Here is a 22,753-nt window from a genome sequence, read left to right as displayed (position 1 = left end):
CCTCACCAACATTTATGATCATTTGTTTTCATGATGATGGCCAATCTGACAGGAGTGAAATGGAATCTCAATGTAGTTTTAATCTGCATTTCCCTGATGACTAGTGAGTAGAATATTTTTTTAGATGCTTATATGCCATTTGTATTTCTTCCTTTGAGAATGCTCTATTTAGCTCCATAGCCCATTTTTTGATTGGCTTGTTTGATTCCTTATTATTTAACTTTTTGAGAAATAATCATTTATTTATTTATTTTCAAGTAGAGAGAGCGAGCAAAGAGACAGACAAAGAGGGAATGGACATACCAGGGCTTATAGCCACTGCAAATGAACTCCAAATGCATGTGCCTCTTGTGTGTCTGGCTTAAGTGTGTCCTGGGGAATCAAACTTGGGTGCTTTAGCTTTGCAAGCAGACGCCTTAACCACTGAGCCATCTCTCCAGCCCACGAGAGATCTATGTTTAGACAAGCATTGTTGACATTCCATTGTGTGACTATAAAAGCCTGATTTATTGTCTGTTCATTCAATTCCCATGCAAATGGATCAGAGAAATACTTAAAGGTATTTATATTTTAATTAATTAATTTATTTTATTTAAGAGAAAGAGGCAGATAGATTGGGAGAAAGAATGGGCATGCCAGGGCCTTTGGTCACTGCAGATGAACTTCAGATGCATGCACTACCTTTGTACATCTGGCTTACGTGGGTCCTGGGGAATTGAACTTGGGTCCATTGGCATTGCAGGCAAGCTCCTTCACCACTAAGCCATCTCTCCAGCCCCTTAAAGGTATTTATTAGTATTTTCACAAGGAGACTTTGAAACAGTAGAAGGTGATGGAAAGGTACTCAGGTATGATCCCAGTATTCAAAAGTTACTGTAGAAAAAATAATTGCGCTTAAAATGTTTTAAAGACATGATTTGTAATTGACTGACCTATATCATAAAGAAATCTGACTTCTTAGTCTTTTGATCAGAATTGCTTTCTGATGGTCTTTTTGGAATAAATTAGGTTCAAAGTGCAGAATAACCTAAATTCTTTCCTCCAATTAAGAAGCAAACTAGGATTGGTAAAAGCCTTTACAGTATTGTGAAAAGTGTTAAAAGTGTGTGTGATAGTGAGTCGGCATGGTGGTAGGAAGACATCAAATACTATGAAGAATGCTAAGTTGGAAAAATTAAATCCAAGATACATTAAAATATTTTTTATATAGGGTCTCACAGGATACTTAAAAACAAAATGAAACAAAACAACAGTGTAACCCTATTTCTTCCAGTATTCAGTGTTCTATATTAAGTTGTAAAAGAAATTCATAAAAATCTGAGAAAGCTCTAAATTAAAGTGACAATATCTCAAAAGTCCACAAGATGGGGATACTCTTCTTTTTTGTGTCTTTAAGTTTTGAAAAGTTTGATCACAGCCATTGGTGCATGACAGCATCTCTTACTGACTTGAGAGCTAGTATTGAAATTCTTGGAATTTTATAAACTGATTATTAAATATAGTCATTATTAAAAATCTTAAGTACATAGGCTTAGTATTAAATCCATTACATTTTTAAAAGGTAAGAACTACTTAAAATAGTGCTGAAATTGACAGATGCCATAAATCCAGGCTTGATTATTTATTATCTAGAGTGTACAGTGATGGGGAAAATGCTGCTAATGTAAATGTGTATTGTCTTTACTATTTTGAATAACTTAAAAATGAAGATATATTCTTCCATTTTTTTTTTTTAAAAAAAGCATTTTTCCACTTAAGGAAAGAAGTCAGTCACATTAATGGGGCTGGAGAGATGGCTTAGTGGCTAAGGCACTTGTCTGTGAAGCCTAAGGCCCCAGGTTTGAATCTCCAATACCCACATAAGCCAAATGCACAAGGTGATGCATGCATACAAGATGGCTCATGCGCCTGGAGTTCGATTGCAGTGGTAGAGGTCCTAGTTTGCCTATTCTGTCTCTTCTTCTTGCTCTCTTTCTCTCATAAATACAATAAAATAAATAGCATTTTGATATATAGTCTATGAAGAAAATAAGATTCAGGTTCACCAGTCACCACAGCATATAATAATTTTAAGATATGCCACTCCTGACCATATACACAAAGGAATATATATCTTTTGACTGAGACACTTGTATATTCTTGTTCATTGCTGATCTATTTACAATAGTTAGGAAATGGAATCAGCCTAGATACCCATCAACTGATGAATGGATAATAAAAATGTAGTACATACATACAATGGAATTTTAATCAGCTGCAAAGAAAAATGAAGCTATATAATTTGCAGAGAAATGAATGAACTGGAGAATATTTTAAGGGAGGTAACCTAGAAAGACAAAATCTCACGTTCTCTCTTATATGCAGATCCTGATTTAAAAAAAAATGATTTATTTATTTGTGTGTGAGAGAGGGGGAAAGAGGCAGAGAGAGAGAGAGAGAGAGCGCGCGCTCGCGAATGGACACACCAGGGCCTCTAGTCACTGCAGATGAATTCCAAATACATGCACCACTGTTTGTAGCTGGCTTATATGGATATTCGGTAATCAAACCTGGGTCTTTAGGCTTTGCAAGCAAGCATCTTAACTGCTAAGCCACCTCTCCAGCCCAGATCCTGATTTTTAATGTTTGTATGCAAGAGTGAGTATATTAAGTTATGGAACTCGACAGGAGACCACTGGAAGGGAACACAGCATATTGTGTAGGGGTGCAAAAGGAAGCACATGGGATATAAATTTAAGAACGCTACTGGGAAGGGAGGAGTTGAAGGAGTGAGGGAGAATAGAAGGAAAGGGAAACAAGAAAAAATTTGTTTAAAAAAATGCCACAGTGAGAGCTGGAGAGATGGCTTAGTAGTTAAGGTGCTTGCCTGTGAAGCCTAAGAACACATGTTCTATTCTCTAAGTCCCATGTAGCCAGACACACAGTGACACAAATGCTTTCTGTAGTGTATGTCAGTCATTTAGGCTTTATTCAAATTTTAGAAGCAGTGCTTATTAGATAATAGATGAGAAAACTAGAAATAAAGTTTTTTTTTAAATATCCTTTTTTATATTTTTCCATTTGAGAGAGAGAGAGATTGAGAGAATATGAATGGGTGTGCCAGGTCCTCCAGCCGCTGCAAATGAACTTCAGATGCATGCGCCACCTGTGCATCTGGCTTATATGGGTCCTGGGGAATTGAACCTGAGTCCTTTGCCTTTGCAGGCAAACACATTGACCACTAAGCCATCTCCATAGTCCTTTTGCTTTTTTTTTTTTTATTATATTGAGTTCAACTTTGTTTTCCTTTAATTGTGGTTGATTCTGGTAACTGACTTTTGGAGAAACACAGAGGCATAGACACACAAAGAGAATGTCTCTTTTGTGAAACAACCAGTATTTCAGATATAAAGTTAGCTGTAATGTTTTCATATAAACTTTTTTGGGCAAAGGCATTCCTTTATTTTTTTTTTAAATCATAAATTCCATGGCATTCTTTCTATACTCTATGAATGTGTTGCTTTCTCAAGCATCCTCATCCCAGTTTATTTTTATTTTTATTTATTTATTTATTTATTTATTTATTTTTTATTTGAGAGCAACAGACACAGAGAGAAAGACAGGTAGAGGGAGAGAGAGAGAATGGGCGCGCCAGGACTTCCAGCCTCTGCAAACGAACTCCAGACGCGTGCGCCCCCTTGTGCATCTGGCTAACGTGGGACCTGGGGAACCGAGCCTCGAACCGGGGTCCTTAGGCTTCACAGGCAAGCGCTTAACCGCTACGCCATTTCTCCAGCCCAGTTGTTTTTTTTTTTTTTTTTTGACCTTGTGGCTGATTGTAAAAACCTTCAGATACTTCTTTGCACAGATTATACAGAAGCTAAATCTGTGTGCTGTGCTGTTTTATCTTTTTTTTTTTGTTGTTGTTTTTTCAAGGCAGTGTCTCGCTCTAGCACCTGGAATTCACTTTGTAGTCTCAGGATGGCATCAGACTCTCAGTGATCCTCTTACCTCTGCCTCCCAAGTGCGGGGATTAAAGACGTGCACCACCATGCCCAGCCTGTTTTATCCCTCCCCCCCCAGGTAGGCTCTCACTTTAGCCCAGGCTGACTTATTCCTTCAGTTTGGTGTCAGTTGTATATTTGATAAGAGTTTAATTATTGCTTGTATCTAATGGCTATATAAAATATTGAATTTCAAAGGGTAGAGGGGAAAAATCTATAATTATCCTTAATCCTGCTGTGAATTCACTTCTACTCATCACTTTTTTGTCATTTAATCACTTGTAAGTCCCCTTGTAAGTTATCTGAGATAATTCACTTCTTATGTTTTGTGTCTAGAAGTTCATTTCCATTATTGTATATATTGATAGATGCTTCACTAATTGAAATCATTATACACAATGTTTATTGTATCTCAGTATGTCTAACTTTAAAAAGTTAAACCTTTTTTAAAATTTTTTTGTTTTTTTTTCCAGGTAGGTTCTCACTCTAGCCCAGGCTGACCTGGAATTCACTATGGAGTCTCAGGGTGGCCTCGAACTCATGGAAGTCCTCCTACCTCTACCTCCCGAGTGCTGCGATTAAAGGCATACACCACCACACCTGGCTGCAAGTTAAACATTTTTGAAAAATGGGGTATTGCTTGTTATTAAGATATTACTATCCACATAGGAAAGATAGAATATTCATTAAGAATGTTGGACTAGATGTTAAGAGATCAAAATAGAAGTGGGGAGTCCAGGTGTGGTGGTACAGATCTGTAATCGCAGTACTGGGACAGCTGAAACAGGAGAATCTTAAGGTCATCTTGGGCAAGGTAGCAAGATCCAGTTCAGCCTAGGCTGCATAGGGAGATCCAGTGTTATCTTAAACAAACAAATGAAAAGAGGACCAGAGATACAGACATAGTGTGGTATATCTTTAGCTGTTTAAAAGAAAATATTCTGGGGCTGGAGAGATGGCTTAGCGGTTAAGCGCTTGCCTGTGAAGCCTAAGGACCCCGGTTCGAGGCTCGGTTCCCCAGGTCCCACATTAGCCAGATGCACAAGGGGGCGCACGCATCTGGAGTTCGTTTGCAGAGGCTGGAAGCCCTGGCGCGCCCATTCTCTCTCTCTCCCTCTACCTGTCTTTCTCTCTGTGTCTGTCGCTCTCAAATAAATAAATAAATAAAAAATTTAAAAAAAAATAAAAGAAAATATTCTGGATCAGAGGAACTTGTAGGGATCTAGGAATGTGTAAATAATTCATTAGCCTTCCCTTCTTTATTCTCAGTATCTCTTTTCTTTGAAATATGCTGTGAAATAGTAATAATAGGTATATGTGCTGTATATAGTATTTTCTTCTCTTTGTTTTAATATCTTTTCTACTTCACAGCACTTGTTTGAAAGCAAAAGGAATAACTCATTATGAAATTGCTTAGCAGGTTCCCTTGTGTTTAGTAGGTAGTAGATAAAAGTTGATTTAATCTACTAAATTTCTTCATTGTTAAATTTTTTTATTATTTTTATTTTCAGAAAGAGCAAGCAAGTGAGAGAGAGAAAGAGAGAGGCAGGCAGACAGACATAGAGAGAGGAGAGACAGAGAATTGGTGTGCCAGGGCTTCAGTCATTGAAATCGATTTTCAGACACTTATGCCACCTAGTGGGCTTGTACAACTTTGCACTTGCCTCAGTGTTGTGCATCGGGCTAACTTGGGATCTGGTGAGTAGCATGGGCCCTTAGGCTTCTCAGGCAGTTGCCTTAACCACTAAGGCACCTCTCCAGCCCCATTGTTAAATTTTGTCTAACAATGGTAGTGGATGCTGTCAGTCAGGAAGTTACTAGTATGAGTTGGCTTATTTTCTTGTGTTACATTACATTCTTTCATCTACTGGGATCTACTTTATTACTATTGGAAACAGAAATTTTAGAGTAGGTCACTTGACTATTACAGGCTGAGTTTCCCTTATTTGAAATGCTTTTTACTAGAAGTATTTCAAAGTTCAGATTTTGTTGGATTCTGGAATGTCTTTATAGGCTTTACTGGTTGAACATTACTAATCCAAAAATCTGAAATTCTAAAAGCTTCAAAATCCAGTTTTGAGTGCCAACTTGTCACTGAAAAGATTTTATATTTTGGACCATTTTGGAATTTTAGTTTTCAGATTAGGAATGCTTAAGCTATAGTGGAAACATACTTTTCTTTCTCATAAAAAAAAATTTTTTTGTATGTGTGTGGTTTTTTGAGTTAGGTTCTCACTCTAGCCCAGGTTGAACTGGAATTTACTCTGTAGTCTCTGGGGGCCTTATACTCACAGTGATCCTCCTCCTTCAGTCTCCAGAATGCTGGATTAAAGGCATGTACTACCATGCTTGACACAATTGTATTTTTAAAATATTTATTTGCAAGCACAGAGAGACAGACATAGTAAGAATGGATGTGTCAAGGCTTCTTGGTGCTGCAAACAAACTCCAGATGTATGTGCCACTCTGTACATGTGGCTTTATGTGGGCACTGGGGTATTGAACCAGGTTCGTTAAGCTTTGCAGACAAGCACCTTAACTGTTAAGCCATCTTTGTAGCCCATAAAATTGTGTTTCTATTTTAGTTAACAGAAAGGAATTTATATGCATAAGGAGTTCTATTTAACATTTCTATACATACACACAGATCAGGGTAATTGATTCAGTGCCTTTCATCACCAGACTTTTCTGTGTACAAAATCATAATTCACATGTATATTTTTCTAGGGAGCATCCCTTGACAATTATATTATATGGCTAACATTCAAGTTATTTGTAAATATTATTTATGTGTATTATTTATGTTGGTCAAGTATGACTTTTGGGATCCTCCTTGGATATACTCTTCATAAAAATCTAAGGTTTTAGCCTATGGAGATGAGAATTTGGTGTGTGCCTATCACTGTCCACATAATCTATTTTTAAGTTTAAAAAGAGAAAATTTGGAAGATAGACATCAGTGGCTTTGGGAAGTATGAAGAAAAAGTATATTTGGACTAAACTCATAATCTCATGAGGTCTGTAGATTTACTTTCCTTAGTTGCACACCTGATTGCATTATGTTATGCAGGTTTTACTTTTTTAAAAAAAAAGAAATCAACTATTCCTATAGGATGGATCAGTAGGTCTCCTACCTAGTCTTTAAATTTTTTCTTAGTTCAATGTATTATAATTAGGTTTTGGTAATCTGTTTTCTTTTTTTCAGATTGAAGTGGTGCTATGCAGCAAGAAGTGGAGAGATGCAGAGTTCGAACCAAAAGGCCTGACATGGCACTTTATGTACCTAAAGCTAGAAGGGGTGCTGCTCTCCTCCAGACAAGGGACAAGGAAAAAAGCTCTGGGCCTCCTCACTCTGAAGTACAGAAACAAAAGGAAGGCTATCTTTCCCAAAAGGAGATCTTGGCAGACAAATCTGAGCCTCAAGGACTAAGTGTTAATCCTGATAAAAAGGAGTATAATGATAGGGAGGGAAAGAAATTGTCATCAAAATTAAGGAAAGACACATGTCTTCAAAAAAGGAGTAGAGATAGGCTTTGTACTAAGAGAAGAACTACAGAACCCAAAGATGTGTCACCTCAAGAACACCAGCAAAGAGCTCCCAGTGCTGGGAGTGTATATAGTGAACCTTTACAAAGACATTTTAAACCAAAGGAAGTGGAGTGTTTGGGAGTTGAAACTGCAAATGTGACAGTACAAGAGTGGGTGCTCATATCCCAGCCTCACTCAGAAATCAGTGATGCTCAGGCTGTAAACAAATCATTACAGAATGAGGATCTCTGTGATTTCAGTCGGTGTGAACTAAGTGGGGAATCTTTTGAAAACGGAAATTTGGAAAACAGAATTGAAACTGAGGCCAATGTTGTGGGGATAGTTTCCCAGCTTCCTAGAGTTTTTACTACTGTAAAACCAGAAAGTATGATTATACCAGTACAACTAAATTCTGATTCTGAAATCATACAAGAAAGTATGGAAGCATCAGATGGAATGCCAAAGCTCAGCAATGGAAGTCTCACCTCTGTTTCTGTTTCTGGAAGTCCAGATAGTATCATTGGTCAAACTGGTATAGACTTTGAAGCTGAGGATGTAGAGGGTGTAGCCAACAGGACAGGTTCCGTCACAGGTCAGAAAGATGTAGATTCTATTCCTGAGATGGTGAGTCTCATCTCTCATAAAGTGGCTGTGGTCGGCATTATTGATCCAACAATGATTCGAGAATGTGAAAGTGATCACAACACAGCTGATGAGTTAGATATAAAGCATGAGCCTTCTTATGCAGCTGTCCTTGCTCATGAAACAGATACAGGTAATGAATCTAAGAGTATCGGTGATACTACCAGTAAAGCATGTTTGATGCACATTGCAGGTACAGCATATGCTCATAATACTCTAGGTAGCCCTTGCATAGTTGGAGCTAGAGAATCTGATGAGACATGTAGTGACGGAAGCAGTTTATCACAACATACTGGGATGCGTGCCAATGCAGCCCCTCTTCATGTAGCTGAAAGTGACAATGACTCTGACAATGTTAGCAGCCTGACTGCTTGCTCAGATAGTTATGCTGAGAGTATTTCATCTGGTTTTATAGAGTCAACAGAAAACTTGATAGAGAGCTTGTCAGATTGTGCTTTCCCTCTGACTATAAAGAAGATTGCTGATAGTAATTGTAACACTTTTTGGGACTCTGAACGGAGTGTGTCAGAAGGGACAAAAGTACTTTTGGACAGTGCCTTGGGCAATGATGCGGATAGTACAGGTGATACAACAGAGGCATTGCATGAATTAAGAGCTGCTGAAGAGTTCAAAACAGAAGAAGTTGACTCAGACAGTATGCAACTTGCTATGCCATTTTCTGATAGAGAATCATCTGTAGAAACAGCTATAGAACAAAAGGCAGCTGAAACAACTTATGTACAAGGAAGTCCTGCTACTGAGGAGAGCTGGGAATCTATGTTTAATGATGATGGTGACTGTATAGATCCACGTCTTCTACAAGAGGTATGTTCAGTTGACATTACTTGATGTTTAGACAGTTTTTAACTTTGGGACGTCTAGATTCAGCGGTAATTTTGATAGGCATTGTGTACCTTCACACATTTATTTGCATTTAAGAGTTCATGCAATAGCCTAGTGGGATTATAGATTGAGAAAGGAATATCTGGTAGACGCATGAAAATTAAAACATATAAACTTTAGCCATATTTTAATCACCAATTCCCAAGAGATATTATTGAATATGAGTTTAATAGATTGTGGTTACCCATTATATAGGGGAACTTCAAAAAAGTTTCCACATGTGTATTGATAAGATGTTTTACATGAGCCATTTTGGGGCAGGAAATAATTTATAGCTTGATCATATAGTATAAAATATAGAGAGTATAGCTATTTTTAAAGAAGCTTATACTGAGTTAAATTGTAGAATAGGTGACTATTGAATATACATAGAAAATAGAAGTAAGTAGCAGACATGCTGACCAGCTAGAGTTCATTAAATACATAAATACATTTTTTTCTATCTAGTATTTCTTTATTATAAATTACAACACTGGTTTTAAACAGTGGGGCCACTTCATCTTCATTTCTTATTGTGGGGTCATATAACCTTTGTCTGAAAGGAGAAAATGATTTGTTTATAAAATCCTCAGCTCAAAGTTTAGTAGCCATATACCCTTAGGAAAGACAGAATCAGGATTTCAATCTTGTTCTGTTGTATATACCTTTATGTTCTTTCCACCAGATTGTCTTCTCACCTGAATGGTTTTGTTTGACCCATTCTTTTTTTTTTTAATTTTTTCTGTTCATTTTTATTTATTAAGTTGAGAGCGACAGAGAGAGAAAGAGGCAGATAGAGAGAGGGAAAGAGAAAGAATGGGCACGCCAGGGCCTCCAGCTACTGCAAATGAACTCCAGATGCGTGTGCCCCCTTGTGCATCTGGCTAATGTGGGTTCTGGGGAATCGTGCCTTGAACTGGGGTCCTTAGGCTTCACAGGAAAGTGCTTAACCACTAAACCATCTCTCCAGCCCATGTTTGACCCATTCTAAAGAGCTTTTTAGATGCAAAGTGATGAGTTTCTTTCTGAGAATTAATCTACAAGTATTGAAAGATTATCACGTGCTTGTGAAAGAACCTCATGAGACAGAACTGAATTTAGTATTAAGGTGTTTATACACTGAGTTTTATTATTAGTATAAATGAGTAATTCCTACTCTTATTCAAGAACTATCGTAACATTCCTCAGAATGGAATATAGAACTGAGATTAACTGTGACTGAGTGTCCATGAACCTTTTGAGTTTACATGCAAAGTTGCATATGTGCAGTACATTTCCCTGTAGCTTTCTTTAGATTCACAAAGGCAGTGGTTCCCAGCATATGAGACTTGGGTCAGCAGCTTGAGTATTGCCTAGGAATGTCTTTGAATTGCACACTCTTCTTTTATTTATTTTTTTAAAATTTTTATTTATTTATTTACTTGAGAGCAACAGGCACAGAGAGAAAGACAGATAGAGGGAGAGAGAGAGAATGGGCGTGCCCGGTCTTCCAGCCTGTGCAAACGAACTCCAGACACGTGCGCCCCCTTGTGCATCTGGCTAATGTGGGACCTGGGGAACTGAGCCTCAAACTGGGGTCCTTAGGCTTCATAGGCAAGCGCTTAACCGCTAAGCCATCTCTCCAGCCCAAATTGCACACTCTTTAGCCTAACAATCTGTTAACTTTTCCAGGTGATTATGAAGCATATAAAGTTTGACATTCTCTGCTTAGAGATCCACACAAACTTAAATATATATCAAAATGGAAGAAGGGAATCACAGTTGGTGATCAGCTCATAGCTAAAAAATTACTCTCTGGGCTGTAGAGAGAGCTCAGAAGTTAAGGTGCTTGTCTGCAAAGCTTAATGACCTCAGGTTTGATGCCCCAGTATCCTCCAGGGGCTTTTAAAACATTTCTAGAACTCAGTTCTTAGGGATCATTTGTTTTAGAGGAGGGTAGTTCAGGCATGCAGCTTGGTTTTCAAGTCTAGGTACAAAAGAACCATGGCAGTTAATTCAGTATTTTGAGGATCATAGTTACATAGTGAAAGAGGACATTGGCAGGACTTAAGCTGGGAATGGTCGGGAAACAGTATGGGGTGTTTTAAGCTGAAGGTAGTTAGTCTTACTTGTCTTTGGAAGTGCTTAAGTGTGAGTGGTGGGGGTCTATTTTAAGGGGTGAGGATGCAATGAGAACAGAAAAGAGGGAGAGAGGCTTTAAATGCAGGTAGCAGATCCAGCTCTAAACTATATTCTCTTCTGCTTTTTGAAAGATGCCACAAATTCAATAATATTAATAGCCTTTGTTGACTTTTACTCTTAGTTTATTATTTATATTGCACAAACATACTTTATTAAATGCTAACGCAGAGTGCTTATCTACCTTGAAAGTTTTCCAAGCTAAGTTTTTTGGCTGTTTTCCCAGTTGGCCTGTTTATTTGTTGCTAGTGGCTAGACGTGGAGACATATCTAATGCTTCTAATAGACAGGAAGGTATGCTGTAGAGTATAGGGTATGCTCACTATTGGTACATCATTAGTGAGCCCTCAGAACTGCAAATCCGAATGATTTTTCAAAGCTTACATTTAATCTCCTAAAGTTGTAATATGAAATGCCCAGAAACTAAAGTTGGTAACCGATAAGAAATGGATATTAGCATAACTTCTTTTAGCCCTCTGTTTGTTCAAAATCACATGAATTATCATAATCTAGGAAAGAACTTCCATAGCCCCCATTGCCTCCTGTGCTTGTCAGCCAGTTTATGAGTGGGGAGCTCTTGGGGTCCCTGCAGCCCAACATTGATGTTGTCAGTAGATGTTGGCATCTGGCACTTTCATTAGCCATATCTGGTCTTGATTTGAACTTTTTGATAGAGTTAAGTAGGTAAGTGTCTCCTGTGTTTTAAACCTTTCATTTGAGAAGTCCTTTTGTTGCAGACTAGCTGCTAACTTTTTGTAACCATGGAAAAAGAAAAATACAATGGAGTTGGACTTGCAGTTTTTGATCAGCAAACCCCACCAATGCTCCAGTCTCTGCTTCCCCCACCCTCACTGTAGAATTGGGTTACAGATGTGTGGTCACCTGGCTTTTTACATGGGTGCTAGGGAACTATGGTCTCAGGCTCTCTTAGGTCCTTATGTTTAAGTGGCAAGTGCTCTTAACCTGAGCCATCACCCTAGTCCCTTTTTGTTTGTTTGTTTGTTTGTTTTTAATCGTGTGTGTGTGTGTGTGTGTGTATTCATGTGCATGTGTGGAGCTCAGAGGACAACTATAGATGTCAGTCTTACCTTCTACCTTGAGGTGCTTGCTGTGTTTGTCAGGTTGCCTGGCCCATGGGGTTCCCATTCTCATGTCTTTGACTTCACTTTTTCTGTAGACAGGCTAGGATTATAGACATACTACTATGTCCAGCTTTTATGGGTGTGCTGGGGATATGAACTCCAGTCCTAATTCTTGCACCCAAGTGCTTTATCTACTGAGGTATCTCCCCCACCCCTCAACTTTATTAAGAACAGAGTCCCTCACTGAATCTAGATATCACCTATTTTAGTCTAGCTAGCCAGCCTGCTCCTGGATATCGGCCCGTCTCTGCCTCCTGAGCACTCAGAAAATAAGTGCATACCATCATACCAAACCTGACATTGATATGGGGGCTGCAGGTCTGAACTCAAGTATAACAAACACTGTACTGACTGAGCCAACTCCCCAGCTGTTACATTTTTATTTAGAGAAAAAACATTATAGTATATTGCTAAGCCTAGCAATATGAAGAATAATTAATACAAAATAATGACTAAAACAACCATAAGATATACTAATGCTTTTGATTGTCTGATGTAGACAAATGCTCCATAAAGAAACTAGATATCTCAGGGCTAACATATTTAATGTAGTTTTCATGTTGGTGAACCTTGGAGTTAAGCAAGAGATTATAGTTCTCTTCTATATTGTTCTGAGTTCTTAATTTATTTTCTGTTGCTTTTATAATTTCCATGTACTCTCTTACCTTTCTCTTACTGTTTACATTTTTCAGTGTCTTTTATTAGGTCCAGCCAATCTCAGCAGATTTATAATTTATATTTTTAGAAAAATTTCTGAATTGATATAGTGTTGACTGCTACAGTGGGAATTTATAGACTCATCTTCCAGATGTTGTATCTTCTAATGTAATGACAAGTCTGATTAAATTATCTACTCTGTCCAGTCTATTGATAGACTATGACTAGAGCTCTGTGGTTCAAAAAGGAGCATTAAGTAGATCCCAGGTTTTTTTTTTTTCAAAAACCAAGTTACTTCGAAAATTAAAAATCTTCCTTTCTGCGCACTTGTAGCTTTGTTGCCTGATCCCTCCCCCAAAGCAGCATTCAAACCAGCAGCATTTTAATTCTGATCCCATTTCAAGCATAAAGAAAAGCAGATTGTTTTATGTTGTCAATATAAGGAAGGCTTTCATTTGAGGAGTCTCTGTTCTGCCCTTAACAGTACTTTGTTTCTATGAACTCCATGACATGTATTATGTGGGGTATGGTTGGAGCAGATGGAGAAGCAATAGTGATTTGAATCATAATGTATGTTCCATTAAATCACTTTCTATTTAGTGACAGTAGCAAAGAAGGGCAAGGCTAGAGATGGCAGAGGAAGTCTATCTCTCTGGTAAACAACTTTGTTGTACAGCTTGGTTAAATAAGACAAGTACTACCTTTTGGAGAATCAAATCTTGCATTTTGATTTGAATTGATTTTATCAGTTTTATCAGAAAATACTGATAAGTGGGTTATTCTGTTGCTAGGAAAGGAGTGACAGATTATCTTCCTACCTGATTGAATTGTCTCAAGATAGTTAAATTCTGAATTCTTTCCTGTTGTGATGGCTATGGGATTAGAGTATGGGGTGCTAATAGATTTGCCTGAGGCCTAGGTTGGGACAGAGAGATTGGGAATATAAATATCAATCAGTAATCATATACAGATCTTTTAAGTAGATTAGCCAAAGGCTGAGATTATTAAGGAAAAATCAAGGAAATCCCCAAGCAATAGTGGATACCAGACTTAAAGTCTCAAGACTGAATTACTGATCCTTCAGATGGCAGTTTGAGTTATTACATTGTTTGCCTTAGTTACAATCAATGTTCTTCTTAAACCAGTAGGTCTGAAAAGGTTTTTTACATGTATCTATGTGTGGTGTGTGTTTTGATTCAGGTGTTCCCCATAAACCTAAGTGTTCTGAGTGCTAGGTTCCCAGCTCATGGAGATTTGGGAATTAACACCTCCTAGAGTCAGAGTATTGTTGGGGGTGGGCTTAGAGGTATTATAGCCAATTTCCCCTTGCCAGAGCTTGGCACACTCTCCTATTGCTGTTGTCTACCTGATGTTGGTGAGGGGGTGTTGTACACCCTCTGCTCATGTTGTAGTTTCCCCTGCCATCATGGAGCTTCCCCTCGAACCTGTAAGACAAAATAAACCTCTCTTTCCCACAAGCTGCTCTTGGTTGGGTGATTTCTACCAACATTGCAAACCTGACTGCAACATGTGTGTATGTATATATACACACATACATACATACATGCATACACACACACATACACGCCTACATCCTGTTGCAAAGAGGAATAGATTGGCAAGACTAATACTCTCTAAAGTAACTAAGCAGGAAAACTTGTTTTATGGCAGAGCAATCCTGCATATGATGCATGAATTTGGGTAGCCAAAGTTTTGTGCAAGGAAGACATGTATTGGGTTGGAGAGGAATTAAGAAGCAGAATGGCAGGAAATGACAACTTTGTCAGATTTGAAATTTTATTTAGGTTTCATGGGCAGTTACTGTCACTGTATGTCATCACCGTACCTGAGTTAAGCCATCAGGACTAGTTTGAGAAGATTCAAAGGTCTAGTGTTCCTCTGCTTGACTTAGTTTTTAGTATTACAGTCTAGTGGTTAGTTTTGCCATTCTACTTCAGTGAGATCTGTCCATCTAGCCTTTAGAAGCAAACTGGAAAGAAGGAAAACATAATCTCGTTACCTCAGTGTTGCAGTCAGATTCACATTGCTGGCAAAAATCACCTGACCAAGAGCGGCTTGTGGGGAAAAAGGTTTATTTTGGCTTACAAATTCAAGGGGAAGCTCCGTGATGGCAGAGGAAAATGATGGCATGAGCAGAGGGTAGACATCACCTCATCACCAACATCAGGTGGACAACAGGAACAGGAGACTATGCCAAACATTGGCAAGGGGAAATTGGCTATAATACCTCTAAGCCCACCCCCAACAATACTCTGACTCTAGGAGGCTTTAATTCCATCAGCTGGGAACCTAGCATCTCAACACTTAAGTTTATGGGAGAAACCTGAATCAATCCACCACACTCAGTTTTCCTCCTAACTTTCAATGTGATCTGCAGTGTGTTTACACTGTTCAGTAAACACATAGCAACTTTCTAAGTTCAGCACTGTCTGAATAAAACCAGGTCCAGGCTCATGTAAGTTTAGGATTTGGTCCCTTTTTGTATAGTCATGTGCCATATATTTCATTCATAGGAGAGGAATAGATGTCACATTTGTTTTCTGGACTGGAGTCAATAAATGATCACCTGAAACATACCTCATTATTACATCACATTGTTGGATTGGATGGTTAGGGAGTCAGGATAAGATTGAAGAGGTCTAGCTATGATAGAAGTTGTGTAATGAGTACTATAAAAGTACAAATGAGTTAAGTGACATAGAAGTACAGAGGACAATGCAGATTTATACAAATTGGGGAATATTTGCAGAATGGTTCATAGTCCTGATGATATTTGAGTCTGTCATGGAGATTGTAATATTGAGATGTATGCTTCTAAGATGAAGTACTCAGGTCAGTAGGGAAGAAGTAAAAGAAGTGTACAGACTTGGTGACTGTTACTCTTTGGTTGTGATGTGATCTAACTAATAGAATGAGTTGAAGCAAAGAAGGTAGTATATTAGATTCTTATTGCTACTTAAGGCGCGCAGGGGAAAGCTAGCTTCTTTAAGCAGTTTCAGTTACAGATTGAGGCCCAGAGAGAACCAGCAGGCGCCACCTTGCCCACATAAGAATGGAACTCTTGTTAGAAATGGAACTCATGGCTGATCAGCATTTGTCTGCAGTGCCCCCTGCTGTCTGCAGTCTAGCACACTACCTAGATAAAAGGCCCAGGTGGGCTGGCTTTGGGATCTGCCCTCCAAATTTACAAACTAACTGGGTCTTCCCCTTGCACATAGAAGCTATCATCTTCTTGCCTAGGCCTTTTTCTGCTTTGCGGAGCTCTCTAGATTCTCTCTCATGTCTGCTTGGATACACGTGGGTCTGGCTTCCCCCTTGAGGAGGGAGGATACAATACAGTTTCTTGGTCTGGGGGATCATTTCTGCTTGCCTCTGCTATATAGTTTGGGGTAACTTCTCACTTTGATTACATGCATGATTTTTATCTATTCTCTGAATCTGTCATATGCATATTCCCCTTACACTCTAGATCTACAATGTGGTGCTATAACTAACTCCAGGCCTGCTACCTGTGTACTTTCCTTAAACTCAGGATAACCATGAGTGTATCACTCATTTCTCCTCTGAATTTCTTGATCTCTGCTTTGACATTTTCCCTTGAAAGCATGTTGAACTCCCCTCTACGTGCTTGTGGCTCTACCTCAGTCTTTGAAAGCTTCAATTTAACTCCTCTCCTTGTGTCTGTGGCTCTACTCCAGTCTTTCCCCAAAACCTTAAAGGAACCATATTAAATTCAGTGTTTCCACATGAGAGTATTTCTTAAACTCCACAATTTGTGATTTCTCCCTAACTGAACTTAATAATTCATAATTTATCTTCCCTGAGTCAGTCCTTTATCAGTACTTCATTAAAGGTAGGACAGAACCCACACTAGGAGTTCATTCATTGGCGGACCCACTTGAACCTCCAAATCCTGCATCACTATAGAAATAAATTATGAGAAACTTAGTGGCTTAATACAACACAAATTTATGTTCTTACAGTTCTAGAAATCAGAAGTCCAAAAGGGGGCCCTTATTGGACTAGAATCAGCATGTTGGCATTGCTGTGTTCTGTTCTTGAGGCTGTAAGGAAGAATCTGCTTTTTCCTTCTTTTCAGCAGCTAGGGACCTCACTTTCCCTGGCTTATGATCCCCTATTATCTGCAAAGCTAGCATTGGTCTTTCTCATGTCATATCACTCAGGATACTGATTCTTCTGGTTCTGATTTCTTCAATTTTTAAGGATGCTTATGATTACATTAGGTCAACATAAATAATTTTCCTGTTTTAAGATCAGCTTATTAGTACTTTAAATCTGCCACCTTAACTCACTGATGCTGCATAATGTGGGATTTTCACATGTTGCAGCAATTAGGATGTGCTTTGCAGAAATCATTATTCTGCCTCCTACCATGGCTATGCTAAGTATAATATTAAAGCTTCCTATACTTTAACAATAAACACACAGAGGATGAAATCAGAGGAACACTCCCATTCACAATTACATAAAAAATAATAAAGTACCATGGAATAAATTTAACCAAGGAAGTAAAGGATCTCGATAATGAAAATTTTAAAACACTCAAGCGAGAAATTGCAGAAGACACTAGGAAATGGAAAGACATCCCTTGTTCTTGGATTGGGAGAATCAATATTATGAAAATGACTACCTTACTAAAAGCAATCTACACAGTTAATGCAATCCCCATCAAAATTCCAATGGTATTCCTCATGGAAATAGAAAAAATGATATAAAAATTCATTTGGGAGCATAAAAAACCTCAGATATCTAAAACAATTTTGAACAACAAAAATAAGACTGGTGGTATCACCATGCCTGATTTTAACCTATATTATAGAGCCATAGTAACAAAAACAGCATTGTTCTGGCACAAAACAGACATGTTGATCAACACAGAATAGAGGACCCAGATATAAGTTAGGGTAGCTACAGCCACCTGATATTTGACAAAAATGCCAAAAATATTCATTGGAGAAAAGATAGCCTCTTCAGCCAGTGGTGCTGGGAAAACTGGATACATATCTACAGAAGGATGAAAATACATCCATATCTCTCTCCATGTATAAGAATTAAGTGTGAATGGATCAAAGACCTTAATATCAGACCTGAAACTCTGAAGCTGCTAGAGGAAAAAGTAGGGGAAACCCTTCAGCATATTGGTCTTGGCAAAGACTTTCTGAATATAACCCCAATTTCTCAAGAAATAAAACCACAGATGAACTGCTGGGACCTCATGAAATTACAGAGTTTTTGTTATGGCAAAGGATACTGTGAGTAGAGCAAAGAAGCAACCTGAAGAATGGGAGAAAATCTTTGCCAGCTATATGTCTGATAGAGGATTAATATCTAGGATATAACTCAAAAAATTAAATAAGAAATCAAACAACCCAATTAAAGAATGGGCTATGGAACTAAATAGAGAGTTTGCAAAAGAAGAAGTACCGATGGCATATAAACATCTAAAAAAATGTTCTACATCCCTTGTTATCAGGGAAATGCAGAATAAACTACATTGAGAGTCCATGTCACTCCTGTCAGATTGGCTACCATCATGAAAACAAATGATCATAAATGCTGGTGAGGATGCGGAAAAAGAGGAACCCTTCTTCATTGTTGGTGGGAATGCAATCTGGTCCAGCCATTGTGGAAATCAGTGTGGAGGTTCCTGAGACAGCTAAAAGTAGATCTACCATATGACCCAGCTATAGCACTCCTGGGCATATATCCTAAGGACTAGTCTCACTACCTTAGAAATACTTACTTAACCATGTTTTTGCTGCTCTTTTCACAATAGCTCAGAAATGGAACCAGCCTAGATGTCCCTCACCTGATGAGTGGATAATGAGATTTGGCACATTTACACAATAGATTTCTACTCAGCGGTATAGAAAAATGAAGTTCTAAAATTTGTAGTAAAATGGATGTATCTGAAAAGGATTATACATAGTGAGGTAATCCAGGCCCAGAAAGCCAAACATCACATGTTCTGTCTCACATGTGGATCCTAACTACAGATTATTGGACTTCTGTGTGAGTAGGAAGAAAACTCAGTAGCAGTGGCCAGTAAGCTAGAAAGGAGATATAAAGGGAATAGAAAGAGAGGGGGTTACTTAATAGGATGGTATTGTATATATACATAAGTAGAAGAACAGATTAATGGGGGTGAAAAGCCTAAATGAGGTCAGGGGAAGAAGTTAAGTAAAGGAAATGTGGAGGGAAGGCTAATCAAAATCTAAGAGGCTATAAATAAGTCATATGGAAACCTATCTACTTTTTTGGACAATGGAACACTCAGGAACCATAGATTGTTACTAGAAAAGTTTTAGTGCCAGTGATGGATTACCTTCCAGTGAGTTGTTGGCCAGGGAGGTCCCCAAAACTTTACAGGCCATTGTCAAGGCCTTTGGTTTCCCACCAGGAATAGATGGTAAGACCCTATTGCTGAAGACTACACATACTTGGGCTGCAAGGTCATTGAGAAATATTGTTGGAGCTGAGCTGAAAACCTCCTCCATGTAGACCAGCTGACAGAAGGCTGGTAAAAAGCTGCATTGCATGCAGTTTAATGGGTGAGAGAGAAATCACCAGTGAAGGTACTCAGTGGTGGACACTGCAAGCCTTATATTTGGCCAGTGTGGCCAAATGAGTCAGTGGGTGCAATAGTGGCATGTCTGTTATGGGGGAAACCAACCGCCCTCTAATTTGACTGGAGGCCCACCCCATAGGAGGAAATATATCCCTGATACTGAAAACCTACAACAGGGGTAGTCATGAGTCCAAGAGTGTAACGTCTGCTGGTGTCTGGCTAAATAACTATGCTCACCAAACTGCCCAGTAAGCACTTCTTCTTTTAATGTTTACACCCATATATTAATGCTACTCTCACTTTTGGCTAGAGAAGCTTCTTTTCATATGACAATGACCTTGGGATGACTCAAGGTACCATTGTGCAGAGAAGAAGTGACAGAGTATCTCTATCACACCTTCCAAGGCTCAGGGTCCATTGTGGAAGAGGTGGCAGAAAGAATGTCAGAGCCAAAGAAGGGTAGAACTCCTTACAATGTGCTCCTCCAGACACAAGATGGCCTGGATATCTATTACCTCACACTGCCTGACACTACCTAAACAAGACCATCATAGTAGAAGGAAAAGATCATGACATCAAAATAGAAGAGAGACTGATTGAGGGGGAGAAGGGATATAATGGCAAGTGGAGTTTCAAAGGGGAAAACGGGAGGGGGGAGGGAGGGAATTATCATGGGATATTGTTTGCAATTATAGAAGGCAATAAAAAAATTTATTTTTTAAGTTTTTTTTGTTTGTTTTTTGAGGGAGTGTCTTGATCTAGTCCAGGCTGACCTGAATTTACTAGGCAGTCTCAAGGTGGTCTCAAACTCACTGCAATCAATCCTTCTACTTCTGCCACCTGAGTTCTAGGGTTAAAGGCATGCACCACCATGCTTGGCTTTGAGCATTAAAGATATTTGGTCAAAGCAATGTTTTTAGAAGTTAATCTGTAGTCTATGTTGTATACAGAAATCATCAATCCTGTGTTGTTTTTTTCAACTTTGTCATTGGTAATTTTCATTTCTTTCTTTTTAACAACTTGATTCCATAGATCCTAATAAGAGAGGATTAGTTATCCTGCACATTGTTGTAGACATTGTTTTTATTCTGCTTAAGGCTATTTCACTACATTATGAACAGAGTATTAAACTAGCTGTCAGTGGAATATAAGTATATATTATTCAGACTTTGTCACTAGTGTGATTTGTAATTATAGGAATCTCCTTTAGTCTGTGACATAATACTCCATCTGTATATAGTAATCAGAATCATGACAGCCCATCTGAAAGAGATATAATTTTATTCCAAAATAGTGTAGCATATTTTAATTTTTTGTCCATAGGAAAAACACTTTAGTTTTCCTTTTATGTCTTAGTAAGGAATTAAACAACAACAGCAACAATAACAACAAAAAAGCAGATAAAAGTTAGACCTGCTGAAGCATTCCTGTAATATCAGCACTTAGTTGATGGAGGCAGGAGTATCAGTTCAAGGCCATCCCCAGCTACTTAGCAACTCAAGGCCAGCCTGGAATACATGAGACCCTGTCTTACAAAAACAGAACAACAACAAAAAATTGCAAGAAAAAAAAAAAAGTCTTGTGAGCAATGCCATCTTTTTTTTTCTTTGTCTTCATTCTCTAGGCTGTAATCCTTGGATAATCCTTTAAGGCCAGAGGATCCACCCTCAAGGGCCTCAGCAGGCACTCTCTCTAAGTCACAGCTCTGCCCTCAGAGCTCCTTTCCTTGGAGCCATATCAGATTGTTCTTTTTTTTTTTTTTCCAAGTATTTATTTGTTTGCAAGCAGAGAGTGATAGAAGAGACACAGACGTAGAGAACGGGTGCTCAGGATCTTTAGCCACTGCTAATGAACTGCAGATCCGTGCATCACTTTGTACATCTGGCTTTACATGGGTACTGGGGAATTGAACTCTGATCATTAGGCTTTGCGCAAGCTCCTTAACTGCTGAATCATCTCTCTAGCCCCCTTTTTTTCCTTATCTTTCCCTTCCTCCCCCGCCTTCTGTAAATAGACATGGGCAATTATGTCATAAGCAAGTGTACTATTTTATAGATCTATTTTAAGGTCAGACTCCTAGGCTGCCATCTTAATACCTTCACTTCTGAGTACTTAATTTAGTTGAATGGTTTCTGGAAGCAAGTTGAATGTATGAAAGAATATTTAGGTTTCATTTATACTGTATAAGCAGCAGTGTAATATCACTAGTAAAAAATCATCATCAAACTTGTGTGATTGATAACTCAAAAAATTATTTACTCTGAAGTCATTTTCAAGCTTTCCCTTGCTCTGGAATAGATACATCAGAATGAATCAAATTCTAAACTTCTCATCTTCTTTGTTGTTCTATTAAACATTTCTTAGCCATAAGAAGAAAAACATAATATCTAATAGTATGACTATTTCATGTTGATTGTAGTAAATATAGCCTGAGAACATATGGCCCTTAAGATAAATGTTTTAGTTGTCTACAACTAAACAAGGAAGGGGTTTATTTCAGGTTTATAGTGGAGGACGCTGGCTTACTTTCATAAATCCAAGCAGAGAAATGCTGCCGGCAGCCAGCACCACCAGGAAGCACGAGCAGCCAGAGCCCAAACTGCTCTCTACACATTTGGGCTGGAATTCAGATCAGCCCCCAAACATACCCAGAGACACCTCTTCCTTTCCTATTAGGGCTTCACCCACTGGAGACTCAAAACTCAAGCCTGAGTCTTTGGAGCCATATCTTTAAACTACTGCAGTGCTGATAGTACCCATGAATTCCTTCACTAGCCTTAGGTAGCTCTCATGGTAGGGATTTTGAGTATAATTACTTAAGATACTTATATTTATCTTAACTGATTTCTTTGTAAGCTCTTTTCCTAATTTTAAAAAAAAGGTGACATGGAGCCATTTCTTCCCATGAAGGGGACCTTCATTTAAACACTTTAAAAATATATAGATAGATTTTAAGTTGGCTTACCAAGTAGTAGGTTTCCATATGGTTTATTCACATGTCCTCCGTTTTTGTTCATCTTCCTACTACCCTAATTCATCCCTCATCTCCCCACCCCTATTCCTGCTTAACCTTTCCCTCCCACTATTACCTCCTCTACTTGTATCTCCCATGTGTTCTACTACCCCTCATA

At 38.5% G+C, this 22,753-nt stretch overlaps 1 protein-coding gene across 1 annotated transcript in view; it reads left to right on the top strand.

Moving 5' to 3' along the window:
• Positions 1–22,753, top strand: part of R3hcc1l (R3H domain and coiled-coil containing 1 like) — a 97,315-nt gene that overhangs the window by 48,732 nt on the left and 25,830 nt on the right. Inside the window, exon 2 of the mRNA XM_004669891.2 lies at positions 7,189–8,978. Coding sequence (XP_004669948.2) covers positions 7,203–8,978 — 1,776 coding nt within the window. The 5' untranslated portion in view covers positions 7,189–7,202. The remainder of the gene's footprint in view (positions 1–7,188; positions 8,979–22,753) is intronic.

Source organism: Jaculus jaculus, chromosome 1, assembly GCF_020740685.1.
Source record: "Jaculus jaculus isolate mJacJac1 chromosome 1, mJacJac1.mat.Y.cur, whole genome shotgun sequence".
Lineage (NCBI taxonomy): Eukaryota > Metazoa > Chordata > Mammalia > Rodentia > Dipodidae > Jaculus > Jaculus jaculus.
The sequence above is the reverse complement of the archived record's forward strand: the minus strand, read 5'-3'. Positions and strand labels throughout refer to the sequence as shown.